This window comes from Cicer arietinum, chromosome 6, assembly GCF_000331145.2.
Source record: "Cicer arietinum cultivar CDC Frontier isolate Library 1 chromosome 6, Cicar.CDCFrontier_v2.0, whole genome shotgun sequence".
Classification (NCBI taxonomy): domain Eukaryota; kingdom Viridiplantae; phylum Streptophyta; class Magnoliopsida; order Fabales; family Fabaceae; genus Cicer; species Cicer arietinum.
This window is the reverse complement of record NC_021165.2, coordinates 64,861,134-64,878,840: the sequence shown is the minus strand read 5'-3', so window position 1 is coordinate 64,878,840 and position 17,707 is coordinate 64,861,134. Positions and strand designations below refer to the sequence as shown.

Sequence of the window (17,707 nt, the reverse complement as noted above, 5' to 3'; positions counted from 1 at the left end):
GAGAAGCAGGAATAATATTATTATTAATTTGTTGGTTCAGATGGTTTTGGGATAATAACCGTCTTTGTTGTGGTTGTGAGTGCTGGTAGGAGTGGGACATCATGCATATTTCACACACAACAAGTCAAGAAGTGTGTCATTTGTTGGTGGCGTAGCTTGCAATCCTCGTTTTGTTTCATTGCTGCTTCGTGGATATATATATATATATATATTCTAATAAGTTTAATTCTTTCTAATTATCAAATTAATGAAACTCAAAGTATACTATATGATAGGGACACGACTAGAAACTACAAATAATGTGTATGTAAATTGTACATCAATAAAAATTGATGATGTGGTTTATTAAGTGTTGACTCATTATTAATGTATAATTACAATCATTAAACACTTAATTAAAAAAATATTAATTTAATTAATAATTAAAATAGAAAGTGCAATAAAAGTATTAACTTCAAGTGAAATATCATAATTTATGGTTTCGTGAGAAATTAGAAGAACGCGAAAATAGGTGTGAAGATGATATAGAGAAGAAAAACAAACAGAAACATACAACAAAAAATAATGAAGAAAATGATAGTCGTGTATAATCATCTATTTATTTTTGAGTCCTTTTGAAAATCATTAATGTCTCCACCACACTCCGTCCTCACATATCAAAATTTAACAAACAAAACTTAAATACCAATAATAATAATAATTAAAAGACTTAACTATTATATATCAAAATCATACATAACATAGAATGACAAAAAAAACTTGACTATACAATAGAGTATATCCGGATAACAAAGTCAATAATGACTAAACAATAAATAAACATACTGCTTGGATACAATAAGATGTTTCGATATCATAAATCATCTGAAAAGAATCCGCAAAAAACCATTTGTTAGAAAACATCCCTAAAAATGAACGAAGCAAATTGTGTTAAAATCAATTTCTTACTAATTGTTTAACTCAAATGTTTCGATATCGATAGAAATTCCTAAGTCAATCAAAGTAGAGTATACAGAATTTACTTAATAATGAACGAAGCAAATATCTTACAAAATTAAAATGTGTTTCTATCAATTACATTGAACTATTGCCACATCCTTCTAACCTTCATGTGAGTGATACTTCTCTATATACCAACTATTGGTTGTGATTCCAATACTTAATTTTTTTTGCATAATATAAAAAGGTTTAAGAAAATATACCATGGTAGGAGTATACGTACTTCCATATTTTGAAGAAGATAAATAGAAAAAAATAAAATATTTGAAAAAATACAGTGTACATGTATTACTACTCTTAAATTAATGAAAGAAAGATGACCCTCTTTTTTAAAGGAATTTATTATTTTTTTAGGAAATTTATTAGTTTGGTTATGATCATTATATAAAATATATCGTTTTTATAATTAATTTTTTTGTTAAATTAATTTCAAATAACTGAATATTTTTATTTTTTTTTATTTTTTGAACTTTATTAAATTTATTAGTACGATATATTGTCACGACTCATATTGAGAAATTTAATACAGTTTAAAAAATAAAAAATATTCAATTATTTAAAATTAATTCAATAAAAAAATGAATTACAAAAACGATATATTTTATATAATGATGATAAGCAAACTAATAAATTTCTTAAAAAAGTAACTAAACTAACAAATCTTAACTAAATTAAATTCTAATCAATGTTAAGCAACTTATTACTATCTATAACCAATTTCTATCGATATCAAACAATTTGAGTTAAAATTAAGAAAAAAAACAAGAACTCCACCTATAATTACTTATAAGATGCCGGTGCGGTGCCCATGCTCCCTAGTTATGTGGACCATGCTATGCTACCTTACATGCATGGTTTTAGCATGTTGATGACATATAACATAGCAATGAGGCAAACCTTACCAAGGTGATCATAGACCCTCTATTCTTTTGTATAAAATTCATTATAATTATTAATTACTTTTTGTTCTTTTTAATGCATATCAAATTATCTTCCAAACTAATTATGAAGTAAAATATTATTATTTTTTTAAATCTATCTATGTACCTACAATATCATGTGATGAGGAATAAATGCATCGATGTATATATATATATAATTAATTTTAACAGTAAAAATTAATTTCACATATCTTCTTTCTGTCATTTGATTATTGAAGATAGCTAGGCCTAGTAATTGTCTACCCCGGGCCCGGTCTAGTGATGAACAATTTTTCCAGGACATCTTGAATATACATACGTAAAAAATAGAAACTAGATTGTTATTATTCATGAAGGTTGTTTTATGTTAACATGCTTCTGGAGAACCTGTTTCCAGTTTGGGGGCAAACAACTCAATTAATGTTATTAATTAGATGAATACCGATGTTCTTTTAGTTGCCTTCCTTGTGAGAAGATGTAATTGTTTTTATATAGAAGATACTTTTGAATAATTTTTTGGTTAAATTTTTAATTAAGAATTATAAAAATATAACAAAAATCATTTTATTTTATTAATACTACTTTTTTTTTAGTTACTTATCACAAAAAAATATAACTAATTCGAAAATTAATAACTTGTCAAAAAAAAAAAATATTAATAAATTTCATATATATTGTGGCTTTCTCTTTATTGCAGAGATTTTTTAGGTGATGTCAAGATCTAGATACCATACCACTATTTTGGTTGGTGCTCTAATCCATTCTAATTTTTTTGGTAACACTCTAATTCACTCAATTATCTTATAGACAGTACTGTGGATCAACCCTGTGACTATAACATTAGTACACCACCTCTAACTTGGGAGAATTTTAATTTAATTTAATTTAATTTTTTTATAATATATCATAATCTTTAAAAAATTACATTGATATCTTTAATATTGTACATTGAACACTTTTAAAATTTTATATTTATACATTATATTGAAAATAAATAATCAATTTTGTATCATTGAGACAAGCGGATGCAGCCTAACCAAATGCTACTATCCACCATCAAACATTAGAATCTTGAAGTTATATTTGTAATTTTAAAACCCAATTTTTAGATTCGTTACTTTCAAAAACATCCAGACGTCTCCTCTTTGTTTCATCAATTTGATGTAATGTGTTAGGAGTATATATACCATTTTTCAATAAGTTTGCTTATGAAAAATAACGAATCAAGTTACTTTGTTTAACAAATTATTATAAACGTTAAAATTGTATCGGTTTAACTAATAATGATGAAGATGGTATTTTAAAATCACTTTTCAATAAAGTAACGTAGCTACGGGCATTTTGAAATAAAACTTATGAGTTGTACAAATTGGTCACTCAATAGTTGTATCAAACCAATGGTTCTTATTTGTTGGACCGTATCCGACTATGAATCCGTTGTTAACCATTTCTTGTCACAGAAGACCAATTGATCCGTAAGAAACAGTTTGTTTCCTTGCATTTGCAATTAGGTAACTCGATTTTCGGTCGGTTTGCGGGTCCTTCTCCACTCCTATTCAAACACAATATTTCTTTTGAAAATTCCACGTTCAAATTGCTGTGGAATTTTGTTAGATACATTTGTAAAAGAAAATTGAATTATTAGATGAAATCACAAATAGTTTAAAAATTTATGCAGTTAATCTCAATAAAAACTTTTTATTAAACTTTTGAATTACAAATAATTAGGGTTTTCAGCACTACTCTCTATCGACACCTAATTTTGTTTACATTTTCTTAATACTCACAAAAAACTAATAAAAATGGTATTTTGAATTTTTTACCTTAACTTTCTATTTTTTATTTTAATATATAATTTTTATTTAGTTTTTTGCAGGGTATTCGCTTGTTAATGAAAAGAGATATATATTAAGTTTTTTATTTTTATTTACTACTTTTTTGGTCTAATAATAACATGGTAATAAAAAAATTAATTTAAATTTTTTAATTTTTATTTAATAAAAAAAATAATAAAACGAAATTAAATATAAAATTAATAAATATGAGATTTTTTGGAGTAAATTAAATATCAATGATAATTAGTCAACTTAATTAGTCATAATGGTAGACATTTATTTCTAAATATTATTTAACTCTAATTTATTAATATAAATAAGAGTGTTATGAGACTCTTAAAAAAAAAAAGAGGAAAAATTAGAAAATATCCACTACTTTTAGGTGTTTGCCCACTAGAGAGCCACCATTAGTTCTTTGTTGCGTCATTCTTACACAATCTTCTCTATAATACCCACTTCAAAAAAGGGAAGATAAAAATAGAGGAGTGTTTGAATCCGTCCTTCGAAAAACACCGTTAGTTCTCCGTTGTGTCATTCTTACACAATATTCTTCATAACCATCGAATGCAACTCGCACTAAAAAAACAAGAGAAAGAAGAAACATTGTCTAAAGGAGACAATTATAGTTCTTAATTTGGTATGATGTTTTTTTTTCTATTAATTTTGATACTTTTTATGTATTATGATTTGCCATCTAATTATCGATTTAAATTTTTATACAAAACATGCACCTCTTAAATTGATGCATCCCGTAAAAAATAAAATTTATTTATTTAGAAAAATTGATGTATTTTTCTTTGTTGTATTATCCTATTATTTGGTAATCATTTTTCTTCCTCACTTATCACTATTAATCCATTTTTTAATAATAAATAAAATTAAGTAATAATAAAATTAATTAACCCACAAATATTTTATATTAAAAACTACATGTGTTTTTATTTTTCTATTGCATTTGAAGATATGTATGAGCAAAATATTCTCCTTGTCAAATTAAATTAATTAAAAAAAAATATTTCTTCCTTTATTAATATAAATAATTTATTTTCTTTTTTTTATTATTCATTTTGGGGTAGATAAATAATTAACTAAATAAATAATTTGTACACAATTAATTATAGAGTAACCGCTTTAACAGACAATGTAGAGTGGTAACCGCTATAATTGACTCTCGAATCTGAATTTTTGGTTAAAAAATCATCATTTTAGGTTTTATCCAACTTTTTCTTTAATAAAATAAAATTGGAGACGACTCATTTTTTGCGGACAAATCAGACGAGGCAACTCTGTTGGAGATTTTTGAGAGACAAGCTAAACTTTATTAATTGTATATAATTATTTATTTATTTATTTTATTTATATAACTCATTCTTGTTTCTATTTATTTTAATTATTGTATTGGCTTAATTGCAGTTTTGGTCCCTCTATTTTAGTTGAATCGCGAAAGTAGTCCCCTATTTTGTTTCTCCACAGTTTTGGTCCCCAAATAGAATTTTGGTCCAAAATTTGATGAAATTTCATTTTTTTAAAGTCGTACTATACCATTTATGATCATAGATTTCAGGTACAATTGTTGCAAATGAGATATTGAGACATGGTGTGACTTAAATAAATGCAAAAAGAAAATGAAATTTCATCAAGTTTTGGATCAAAGTTTTGTTTGAGGGACCAAAACTGGAGATAAACAAAATGGGGGGTCTACTTTCACAATTCAACTAAAATAGGGGGCGAAAACTGCAATTAAGCCTATTTTTTATTATATTTTTATTGTGAAATTGTGTTTTATTTTATTTTATTTATTTTTGGTAATTTACATACATTTATGATAATTTATGTATTAATTCTAAGTATTTATGGTAATTTATTCTAATTGTGACGATCATTTTATTTCATTTATTTCTCTATCCACGACACTAACACGATTCACACATTTATGAGTGAGATATTTATAATTAGGCTGAGTACAATCTAAGATAAGTTAAAAACTGTGTAATGATAATCTTCTAGATGTACATTATATTTGGTTGCCATAAAAGTCTCACTAGAGTGGATATTTTCTATAATATTTTTATTTTAATAGTTTACCTATTAATTGATTTAATATTTTAGAATTGAGTTGTGTACTCTATGAACCAATTTAGAATTATAGAGTCCCCCATAGTGAAGGTTCGCGTTAAAGATCATAGAACAATCAAATAAGCAAAGAATTATGTAGGTCACATTCTTATTTAAGGAAAAAACCGACCTACCACTATATCATATTCATCATATTGCATCGCATTATCATGCATATTACATCTTTTTTATTTCATTTTACGACATGTTTATTTTCTTCTTTCTTTTTTTATTTTTAAAATCATTACATATTAGGAGGTAGTAAATTTTGGGTTTAAATATGTTTTTGGTCCCTGCAAATATATCAATTTTTGATTTTAGTCCCTGTAAGTTTTTTTATTTGGATTTAATCATTGTATAATCAGAAACGATCGCTGATCCTTTTTTTACTTATCAAATATTATTATTATTATTATTATTATTATTATTATTATTTATTATTATTTATTATTATTATTATTATTATTATTATTATTATTATTAAAGCATTTAGGTATTTTACTAAAATCATCATTACAATATATAATCACTCTTACACACATTAGATCACTCATTTCTCAATCTACTTTAGTAAAAATATCTACTCTCGTCGCAACTCAATTGACAGATGAATTTATTAGCAACATGTAACATTTTAAAATTTATTCGATAATAAATTTTTTTGTAATTTAATTAAATTATAGTCTAATAAATAATTTTTATTGGGTCTCCAAAAAAAATATATTAAACATATTACTAACTCTTACAAAATTATACTTTTGGTACTTAATTATATAAAATAAAAAATTGGCTAATATCCTAAGTAGTTCAACACAAAATACAACAAAATTACATAAATTAGAGTTTATAAAATTCAGGGTCTTACAGGTTCCTTAGATTACGCGATTGCATCATTATTATCACAATAAAGGTCTATCGAATCTGCAATGCTAGGTACTGTATATAGTTCAACAATGAACTTTCTGATCCAAACAACCTCCTTTGTTGTATTAGAGGCAACAGTATACTCGACCTTTGTGGTAGAATCAACGATTCTCTCATGTGAACTCTTCCAGCTCACAGCGCCACCATTCAGGCAAAACACATAGCTAGATTGCGATTTTGAGTCATTTTTATCAGTTATGAAGCTAGCATCCACTTAAACTTTACAACGAGATCTTCCTCACCACCATAGACTAAGAACGAATCCTCAGTCCTTCTCAGATACATTAGAATGTTCTTAACTAAGGTCCAATGATCCTCACCAGGATCTGATTGGTACCTGCTCGTCATGACCCTCAATCACTAATGTATCCAATATCTTAGATTAGTCCATTTGACGTGGCCACACACATTTCACATATCACTCTATCGAGAGACCAAAGCCACAACTCCTATTATGCAGGAGGAATGAATCCTATCTACTTCATTCATATCCCTCTATATGATTTATTGTAGACATAATAACTACTTTTATGATTGTCTTGTTAAAAATAATGTTTGATGACCTTAAAGTATAAAACTCTTCAAGTAGGGATCATAATGACTTCAAGTTGAATGACTACTCACTATGGTCACACGAGAATCATTAATGACACTTGCATAACTGTTATGTAACGTTCTCGTAGCCGATCAATCTAGTACAAATATTACTCATAATATTTATACCTATGCGAATACTTGATACTGTATGTCCATGACTTGTGATGTGTGATCATTAGTTTACTCACATAATAGTCTCTATCTATTAGTATTGTCCCATTTGACAATAAAACTTGATTACATACAGTTTAAGAATAATATTTTTATATTCAATGGGGTTTTACGATTATGTCACATTTAATGCTTTAAATGAATCCACATAATAAATTAAAATAATTCACATTACTATATAAATAATAGTAAGTGTCATGAGACAAATAATAATCAAGAAAAATTATTGGCCTCTAGTGGTAACTTTAACAAAATACGTAAAAGCTAAGGAAAATGATAATCAATGAGTTTTAGTTAAAACTCACGATATCATAACATTTTGATTTGATTGTTCATAGTTTAGTATAGCCGAGGAAAATGTAAAAGTGTTGTTCAAGTTTCTTGAGAGTGATTTGACAATTGAAAGTATATTTTTGTTGTAGTAGTCGCTTCTGTTAGTACTTTGTAAAAGTGCTTGTCAATTTTGTCTTTTAATGTGAATATTTTGGTCTTCTTAAATCCTTCTGATTTTTATGAATATGATTGTTTGACCTTTTAAGGTTGACCTTCAGTTCTTAACTAATAATAAATGATTAAGACACATTTTTCTTGATAACTTAGAGGACCCTTTCATGGAACTTTATTTCTTTTGCATTTATACCATTGTTCTTCATCATTGATTGGGAAAATGTTCTTGATATTTTAAATGCAAGGCATTCTTGTTGTAAATGTATCGGTGATGTCTTTGATCTCATATAGAGAGATAATGATTTTGCTCTTTGATTAACACTTATTTTACTCATTATAGTCTAGGTTATAAATCACTCAAAACACAATTTAGATAAATAATTTGAATCAAAATTATTTTATCATTAATCATAAAGTTTGTTTTCTTTAAGACATTATTAAGGAATTTTGTCTCAACATATTTCATAGGTCGACTATAGTTAATACGAGCGATCACAAACAAATATTTTTTTTATAGATGAATGAGTTTAAAGAGTGTGAATTTTTTATTATTCTTGACCATTGAGTTGATGTGGAATGAATTAGTTTAATTTTTAAGATTAAGATATGTCAACTTCTATTGTACTCTAAAAGAAAAAAGAATATACTAGTATTATCATAATTTTAAACGATACTTGAGTTAATTTCCTACTTACTAATTCACCCCATCATTCATATATTGCATATTTTAAGTTGACTAAATCATTAGTACGACTACCGATATATTTGTCTATGCATTTAGTCCTTGACAATTATATAAATTATTTCCATGTTTAAAATTTTTAATTAAAAATCATAACAAATCTAAAGAAACCAAAAATCTAAAACTTAAAAATTTGATAGTGTTAAATCTATAATCCCCTTTTGACATATTATTGTAATATTGGTTTTTGAAATGTCTATGCATATCCTTTTGACATATTATTGTAATATTGGTTTTGGAAATGTCTATGCATATCGTTAGTGTATATTTAATTCTCTAAATCACTATTGTTAATCTCAAAATGAGAATAAGAGATATTCCAACTCACAATTGTATTATCTTTATTTTACTATTTAAATAAATTTTATTTACGGTTAAAAAAATTAACCACTTTCCGAAAAACTTGACCATTTTACAAATATACAAAAGTTCGAGCTATCAAAGAAATAAGAGAATCTTAAAAAAAAAAAAAAAAATCGTCGCCGTTAAAGTAATTTGATGGTAATCCAACGGTTTAACATTTATGATTCTCCAATATAAGTGCGGTAGCCAAAAGTTTTCTCACTTAAAAAAAAGTGTCGTTCTCATAGCTTCTCTGTTTGCTTCTGTAAACTCTAGATCAATGGCGGCGCTGCTTGGCCACATTTTGAAGAATCAAAAGAACTCCTTTCTTCTTCGCAACATAACCACAACATTGGATACTATCTCCTCTTCTTCGTTGCACCAAACACCTTTCATTGTCCAAACTTTATCACAAGGTATTTCAAATTTCAAATCATAGCAATAAATTAAAATTATTGGAGAAAATGAATGCATTTTCTAGTACTATATAGATTGTAGTGATGTCAAATGCATGCATATGAATGATTCACTGACTTCAGCTTTGAGAAAGAGTGAAAATGAAAGTGAATTACTCCCTTCATCCCTAATTATATGCCTGCATTTTGTGTAGTTTGTTCCTAAAGTGCCCTTTGTATATAGGAGTTAATGTATTCAATTTTGACATTTTATCTTTGAAAATTAATTTAATACACATTATTAAATTGAAAGAGGACTACTTATATTTAGGAACGCATTTTTTTTATATGTTTGGCATCTTTTTTCATCTGTAGATGGAATGGTAAAGAAACCAATGAAATGATTAAATTTTGTTATTTTTTATGAAATTAATTTTTGACCGATTATTATCTTATTCTACCTATTTCTCTTGCAATAAATAGTTAAGGTATTATTGAAAATAATAGTTCATGTGTCATTGAAGTTTGAAAATAATGAACAAATAGGAACAATCTAAAAAACAAATGAGAGTTAAAAAGAAACGAGGGAGTAATTGAATATATGTGAAATGCAGTGAGACTGGTTGGAAATGTAGCAGAAAGTGTTTGTGGATTTGATGAGATGGTAGAAGGGAAGGATAGGAAGTACTACATGCTCGGTGGGAAAGGTGGTGTTGGAAAAACAAGCTGTGCTGCCTCTCTTGCTGTCAAATTTGCAAATCATGGACACCCTACTATGGTTGTCTCAACTGACCCTGCTCATTCCTTAAGTGACTCTTTTGCTCAGGTAGTACTTATTAAATATGAATATGAAGCACAAATACTGACATAGAAACTGGACATGACATTGACACGTCGACACCGGTAATAATTTGAGAAAATGAATATAATGTAATCAAAGTGTCAGACATTGGAGCATGCTTTCGGTGCTACAAAGCTTATTAATGTCACAAAAATAAAAATCACTATGAATTCAATTTTTTTTTATATGTTTTGCAAGATCTTTTTCTTCAGTGTTTATTCTGCAATATGGATAAAACTTTAGGGTCCTGTTAGGATTTGACAGGGGGAAATCTTGTTCCGGTCGAAGGTGTTAATTCTCCATTATATGCTCTTGAGGTAATCTTTTTTATTAAACAATTTGATATTGCATTATTGGTCTTTTTGTGAACTGCATGATGTGATTTTTATTGTATCTTTGATGGTTGATGACAGATAAACCCTGAGAAATCTATGGATGAATTTCGTGCAGCTGGTCAAAAATATGGTGGTGGGGGTGTTAAGAGTTTAATGGAAAGTATGGGACTTGGAGCGGTTGCTAATCAGGTGGTTTGCCATTTAGTTTTGAGTGCTTTTGAGTGTAATAGTTCATGGCTTTGTTTACATATGATTAAGATTTTAAAGTGCGGTTGCATAGAAATTGTGATTGCATATGACCGTTCCTTTTCTATCTCATTGTTCAACCAGTGTTGAAACATATGATATAATAATATGAAGTTCTGGTATTTTTTAATAGTTTTATGCATTTATTTGATTAACCAGCAAATAAGCACTTCATGGAGTAGCACTAAATGTTGTATAACATTCTCTTCTCTTGTTAATGACATTGCTGTAGTTAGGGGATCTTAAGCTTGAAGAGCTCTTGAACACTCCTCCACCTGGGACAGATGAAATCATTGCAATTTCTAAGGCATGTTTAATTGTTTATTTATTTTAAATACAAGCATTGAGGATATTAAGCATAGCTTGAAAACGCTGCTTATTATACTGCTTTGATCCAGGTGATGCAATTTCTTGAGTCTCAAGAATATAGTATGTTCAGCCGGATAGTTTTTGATACAGCACCAACGGTCCGTAACAATTATTAGTTATTTTACAATGTGTTTATGCAAACTTAGGAAAAAAAAAAGATTATTTATATCTCTTAAATCTGTTTATAGGGTCATACACTTCGGTTACTGTCATTACCAGACTTCTTGGACGGATCTATCGGCAAACTTATTAAGGTATAATTTATATGCACATTAAACTTTAAACCATCTAACTTTATATATAACTAGGGCTTGGTAATATTCATCTATACTAGAATTTTACTAAATCAATTGCTCTGTCCAGATGAAGATGAAATTAGGTTCAATCTTCAAATCCTTGTTGGGAAAAGAGCAACCACAAAATGATCCTGTAAGTTATTATATTTTATACTATTTTTTTCCCTTTTCAAAATTCTAATGATCTTGTGCTTGAACTTGCAGTTAGACAAACTTGAAAAGCTTAAGGAGAGAGTGGCAAAAATACAGGATCTTTTCCAAAATCCAGACACTACCGAATTCATAATAGTAACGATTCCCACGGTAATGCTAAACATCATGACCTAAGACTTGACTAATTCTGGTAATCAAACATGAGTTACAATGTGGCAATGTTTTATGAAATGCATATAAATGATATAATTGATTTCTCTAGCAAAATTATTCAAACGTAGTTGCTTGTTTATCCTCAAATCTAATTGTAAAATACTTTGTCTGCTTTACATTTACTCTTTTTCCCCCCTTTTATTACCTTCATTTTATTTTTATCTATATACAATTTTCACTTCAGCCACATTGTGATTGTTTGGTATATAATGTCTTCAAGGTTATGGCAATTAGTGAATCGTCAAGATTACATGCATCGTTGAAGAAACAAAGTGTACCTGTTAAAAGACTAGTCATTAATCAGATTTTACCTCCTACGTCAGACTGCAAGTTTTGTTCGATGAAAATAAAGGTAATCAGAAATTATTCATCCATCTTTTATGCCTTATTGGTAGTAGTCATGCATGTATCTTGGGTAATCACACTTTATTAGTGGTCAAACAAGTTTGCTGCTTGATTTACATGCAGGATCAACAACGTGCAATTGAAACTATCCACAATGATTCAGAACTTGCTGGCTTGAGATTATGCAAGGCACCCTTGGTGGATATGGAAATAAGGGGCGTTCCAGCTCTCAAATTCATGGGGGAGATGCTTTGGAGATAAAACATACATTGTAGATAATTCGCAAATTTCAGGAACACGATCACATTATGGAGACACTTAAACATTTATAGCAAGTTTAGCGATTACTCTGGCACTCGTTCAAGCAGTGAAATGGGGTACTAACAGTTTGTTACATTATTATTATTATTATTTTAATTTTTAGATGTTAGTGTCTCTTTTCTTGTTTAAAGAATTGTGCGGGTGTAATGTGTTCACAACTCCTCAACACATAGTATCTGATATGAAAACAAATGTATGTTACAACGAGCAATTCATGCATACCTTTATTGAAAGAATAGAAAAATTTATAGATCCATTGATAGTCATATCATATACATTTGGTTACTGTCACCACCAAACCAATTTGGTGGAGACATGAATGATAATGTTAAACTCAACTATTGACCTATATTGAGTTATGCTGAGCTTGCTGTTGAAGCATATAAAAAACTAATAATTGCTTTGAAAACAGCAATTAGTGAGAAAGCGTATCTTCTAAGGAAGTCTAATGCTACTTTATCCACACCTAACAATTGTTCTCAAACTCTCTCTGATAAGCTTTCTATATTTATACCAGAATACAACACATGTCACGTTGCTTTTTCTAGTTGGTGACCACAGGTAGAGTCTTGGACATGTAATCTTGAATTTTGTCCAAATGAAAAAATCAGAGGGATTGAATGCTGAAACTATTTCTTCTGGAAGGTTATCATACAAAAAAATGCAAGTACGCGACTAATTATTCCTGTCACAACAAGGAGTCCTAAACATTGGTACCAATGTTTGAGATCATAGCCATATGAATAGAGTGCACCACATCTACTTATTAACCAAACTCCAGAATATCTGCACGGCAAAGAAAAGAAAAATGTCATAAATTAATTAGCATAGAGAAAAGGGAAAAACTTTCTCCACCCCTAGATCCGGATTACACACAGTAACTGCGTCGCAAGTACCGAGTTTCGACTGGCTGATCTAAATCATGGCCGAGATCAATTAACTATATATAACTGATTGTGAAGTTTGAACCGTTCAATCTCAAAGTAACCGCCCAAATTGCTTATAGCATGAATGAAAGTGTGATGCAGTAACTACAACAAATCCGGATTCCTAATAGAACTAGAGATGTACACATTCAGAAAAATAAAGTATAATAATTTGTGTGTTTGAAAGTACACTTCCGACCAATTTAAGTCTTTCGGAACTAAACTTTTAGAAACATGTGAGATTTTTTAGAAGTGAAGAGGAGTGAAAAGTAGCTTCCAAATCTAGACATAAAAAAGCACATGATAATATATCAGAATCCAAACCTTTTAGCAGTTGATATTACAAATGCTTCAAGAGCCCACTTGGTGTAGCACAAGTCAGATAGAAAAGCCACATATTTGCTATCCTCTTCGTTATCATAGGTTGCTACAAGAGTCAAAACTACTGGTAGTAACACTGACCACTGCATAATAACATAACACAAGAAAAAAATGACTTGTAACTAAGAGTGAGGCATAACCCTTAAGCACATCAACTATGGTTTAAATGATTTAAAGGCTTACCAGCTGAGCTGGGCCTGGTTGAAGGAAGATTGCTAACACGTAAGCTATACCGGTGACACAATACACTAAACATAGTAGAACAATGTAGTTATCTGTGAAAGATGATCTTGGATTGTTGAAGAAATAGAACATGGAGAGGTAAACCAGAGGTTTGATAATTGTACTGAAATGGTCAACTGTGTCCTTCGAAAGAAAGTATGCAAGGCTACTCATCCCTGAAGCGCTTTCTCTCCAGTAGTGCAACTTATCCAATGAAAAGGATCTCAGAGCTGCAATCTTTGAAAGGAGTGCTGAAAATAAAGATGCTATGAGTTCACAAAGAAGCAGTTAACTTCGTGAGAATAATAACTAAACATCAGTTTGGTTTGAAAAAACCTTTTCCTTTTCCACTTTTTATTACAAAGGTGTCGTTGGTGACAATTTTGTAATCAAAAGTGAAAACAAAACATATATTGATATTAAATAGGCCCTAACAAGTAAAGATGAAACTTACATACTGCAATGACGGTGTATGTGTAACCAGTTGCTCCGAACGATTCATCACTCACTTTGGCAAGTGTTCCTAAGCAAACACCAGCTAGCAGCAAAATCAGAAAATCTACAGCTATTGTTCTAGCTTCTCGCAACCGCTGCTTACCAACTCTGCATGAAAAAAATTAAGATAAAAATAAAAAATAAAAAGAAATCATGTTTTGATGACAATTAGCTGAAATATCTTCCATCTCTCTTTTGACTTGCCTTCCAAGAAAGTATTTGTATTGTGTGAAAGCACTGGGTGTAGTCCTATTGGACAAATCGTTCGAACTTAAGAAGTTGAGTTGAAGGTTGTCTCTCTTCATCTCAACATTGCACTTCACATCCTGCCAAAGTTCTCCGGCAAAAGAAGGTGCAGCGGTAAGTCGTGCAGGGTTAGCTGATGTTCCATGTGCTGCACTATTACCACTTGGAGCAGACATTCCTTCAATAAGTTCTAGCATATCCATAGGCACAGGATATCCATTATGAAGCATCCATCTAACTGGTAGTTGTTTATGGTTTACTCCTGAGCTTGCACTTGGTTTTATTATTCCTTCTAAAATGTCAATGTAGTAATCTGGAGGGTTTACACGGTCAGGTACAACAATCCCTATACCGGAAAAGTACTCTTCCACTTTGTTTACAGGTCCATGATACACTGTAAGACCTCCTTTAGCTAGCAGTATAAAATCATCAAACATCTTGAACAATGTGTAACTGGAGTGACACCACATGAAAAAAGAATAAACAAAAGGATCATTATGATGAATTTCAATTAATAATAAAATTTTGAGTGTCATTGAGTGTATCGATATAGAACTTGTTGTTATCTATGTCTTCAGAATACATGTTAGCAATAGTTAAAAATTACCTCGGTTGGTGAAGGACCATACATATGTTCACTCCTTCAAGAGCCTCGCGTCTAAGTGCTCTAAGCAGTAACTGTGAAGATGAACTGTCCAAACCGGACGTCGGTTCATCCAAAATTAGAAGGGAGGGTTCCATAACCATTTCCAGTCCAACATTTACTCTCTTCCTTTGACCTCCAGAGATTCCTCGTTTCTCTACCGTCCCAACCAGAGAATCTCTTATCGCCTGCAGACCTAAGGACTCAATAACTCTTTCAACCACTAACACCTTCTCTTCTTTCGGTAGATCGGCAGAGAGTCTACAATGACATAAATGTAGCAAAAGGTGAGAGGAGAATAATGATGTCCGACACATTTAGTTACATTTAATATTTTTATTTTCTCAAATATTATTAGTGTCTAAGGGTGAATATCGATGTGAGTTTAAGTTCTGGGATCAAGGAGTGAATACGTGGTATACATACCTGCATCTGGCACTGAACCAAAGATTCTCCTCCACTGTCAAATTACCATGGACAATATCATCTTGTGGCACAAAACCAATTATCTTCTTAAATGATCGAATAGGCGATTCCTGACCATTTACAAGAACTTGACCAGTTGTGTGGCAACCAGCTGCTTTTCCAGTTAAAGCAGAAAGAAATGTTGTCTTACCAGCCCCAGATGGTCCCATGACAGCAGAAACTCTTCCAGGATGTAACTTACCAGTCACACATCTTAATAGATGTTTGTTTTTCCCTTTCAAAGTGAGTGTCAAGTCTTTAAAAGCAACCTCAATTGTTGGTCTCTTTCTTGTATCAACGTCACTAGCCATTGAGATCACTCCAGAGAATGTCAAGTTCTTATTCTGTTCCTGCAATGCCTTTTCCTTTTCAATCTGACCATATGCATACTTGAAAATTTGGCTCTGAGTATGCAACTGTTTACCCCTTGGTGCTTGCTTTTTCACATTTTTATCTCCTATTTCCACATTGAACCCTTCTTGACTATCAGGGTCTTGCTCTATATCATTTATTATTTTTGTCAGGTTGCTTTTATCCTTTTTCTTTCCTTTTGATGAACCTGGTCCAATAGGTGGTAGCACACCTTTCAAATTGTCTGTCTTCGATGTTTTTTTGCGCGAAAATGTTCGTGACAATTGTGATTGTAGTCCTACTGCATGCTTCTTAGCAATGTCTTTCGCAGATTTCCATTTTTCGCGATTTTGTGTTTCTCTTACACTTGCAGCTGCCCTTTCTCTTGATTTTGCTTGTCTTCTTTCTCGAGTTGCAAGAACTTGATCAGAACAGTTGTATATGATGATCAGCAAAAAACACAACCCAGCCTATACATTGAAAATTGAACAGATGTGAATGATTTCAAGTATCATTTAAAAAAGTCAAATAAAAAATATGTTGTGTCATGTATATATTGTAATAGTTATGGAACTTATATGATCATTAATTTCTTCATAAAATGAAAAAGTTCAAAGATTACTCACAAAAACCAGGAGACCATATGCAGTAATGTTTTGATTTGCTGATTTAGGTTCACAACTTGCTAGCCTAAAACATCCTGAGAAATAGAAAAGGTCAATGGGATTGTTATCTTTCACTACATAAATTAGACTTAAAAACATAGAGAAGAAGAATAAGAGTGCTAGTAAATTCAGCTCACAAAACAAAAAAATAATATCATATAATAGACTTGGATTTACTTACTCTCTTGAGATGTAGAACCTGTTCTGCAGTAATACCTGCAATTCATATTCATATATAAATAAATGTAACTCAAACAGAAAATATATGAAATGTGACTATTACATTTATTTGTTACAACAACAACCCCAATTCCAAAGAAAACAATATGAAAAACGCAGATAAAGTACACATGAGATTTGATCACATCGTTTTGATTAATCATGCATTTGTCTTCCGCTGTAGAGTGACTGCACTATCTTTCTAATATTCAAGCTTATGATTACATTTTACAACTTGTATTTAAATAGTAAAGTTTAATATACAAAATTACCCCTAAATCGTACTGAATGACATACACACTTATTAGTAAACTATAAGTCATACCCAACAATATTAGGCCAAACAATGCAAAAGCAAATGGTAAAGTATTCAAAAAGTGTAAGAAAAGTATATAGGCAGGTGATAAACATAAATGTATGAACAAAATAAAGTTAGAAGTAGAAGTTGAGGGATAAATATTAATACCCTCTACTGCAAGGATTATTTA

At 30.0% G+C, this 17,707-nt stretch overlaps 2 protein-coding genes across 3 annotated transcripts in view; one reads left to right on the top strand and one right to left on the bottom strand.

The window, feature by feature from the left end:
- Positions 1-9,308: 9,308 nt before the first annotated feature.
- LOC101502896 (ATPase GET3B-like) overlaps positions 9,309-17,707 on the top strand; it is an 11,486-nt gene continuing 3,087 nt past the window's right edge. The window contains exons 1-11 of one of the 2 annotated variants that reach the window (XR_003473736.2): positions 9,309-9,508; positions 10,102-10,313; positions 10,583-10,645; positions 10,742-10,852; positions 11,142-11,216; positions 11,308-11,376; positions 11,467-11,532; positions 11,642-11,707; positions 11,779-11,877; positions 12,161-12,292; positions 12,409-12,662. Coding sequence is in view for 1 of the 2 variants with exons in the window: in XM_004505989.4 (XP_004506046.1) it covers positions 9,373-9,508; positions 10,102-10,313; positions 10,583-10,645; positions 10,742-10,852; positions 11,142-11,216; positions 11,308-11,376; positions 11,467-11,532; positions 11,642-11,707; positions 11,779-11,877; positions 12,161-12,292; positions 12,409-12,546 (1,167 nt within the window). In the remaining variant the exon portion in view is untranslated. Of the gene's footprint in view, positions 9,509-10,101; positions 10,314-10,582; positions 10,646-10,741; positions 10,853-11,141; positions 11,217-11,307; positions 11,377-11,466; positions 11,533-11,641; positions 11,708-11,778; positions 11,878-12,160; positions 12,293-12,408; positions 12,863-17,707 lie in introns of those variants that run through there. The other variant, XM_004505989.4, reaches the window with a different exon arrangement.
- The window catches only part of LOC101489447 (ABC transporter G family member 28), a 7,821-nt gene continuing 2,953 nt past the window's right edge, over positions 12,840-17,707 (bottom strand). The window contains exons 6-15 of the mRNA XM_004506036.4: positions 17,686-17,704; positions 17,182-17,216; positions 16,962-17,035; positions 15,946-16,805; positions 15,484-15,780; positions 14,835-15,329; positions 14,590-14,738; positions 14,097-14,386; positions 13,857-13,996; positions 12,840-13,392 (exon numbers count right to left, since the gene is read on the bottom strand). Coding sequence (XP_004506093.1) covers positions 13,236-13,392; positions 13,857-13,996; positions 14,097-14,386; positions 14,590-14,738; positions 14,835-15,329; positions 15,484-15,780; positions 15,946-16,805; positions 16,962-17,035; positions 17,182-17,216; positions 17,686-17,704 — 2,516 coding nt within the window. The 3' untranslated portion in view covers positions 12,840-13,235. The remainder of the gene's footprint in view (positions 13,393-13,856; positions 13,997-14,096; positions 14,387-14,589; positions 14,739-14,834; positions 15,330-15,483; positions 15,781-15,945; positions 16,806-16,961; positions 17,036-17,181; positions 17,217-17,685; positions 17,705-17,707) is intronic.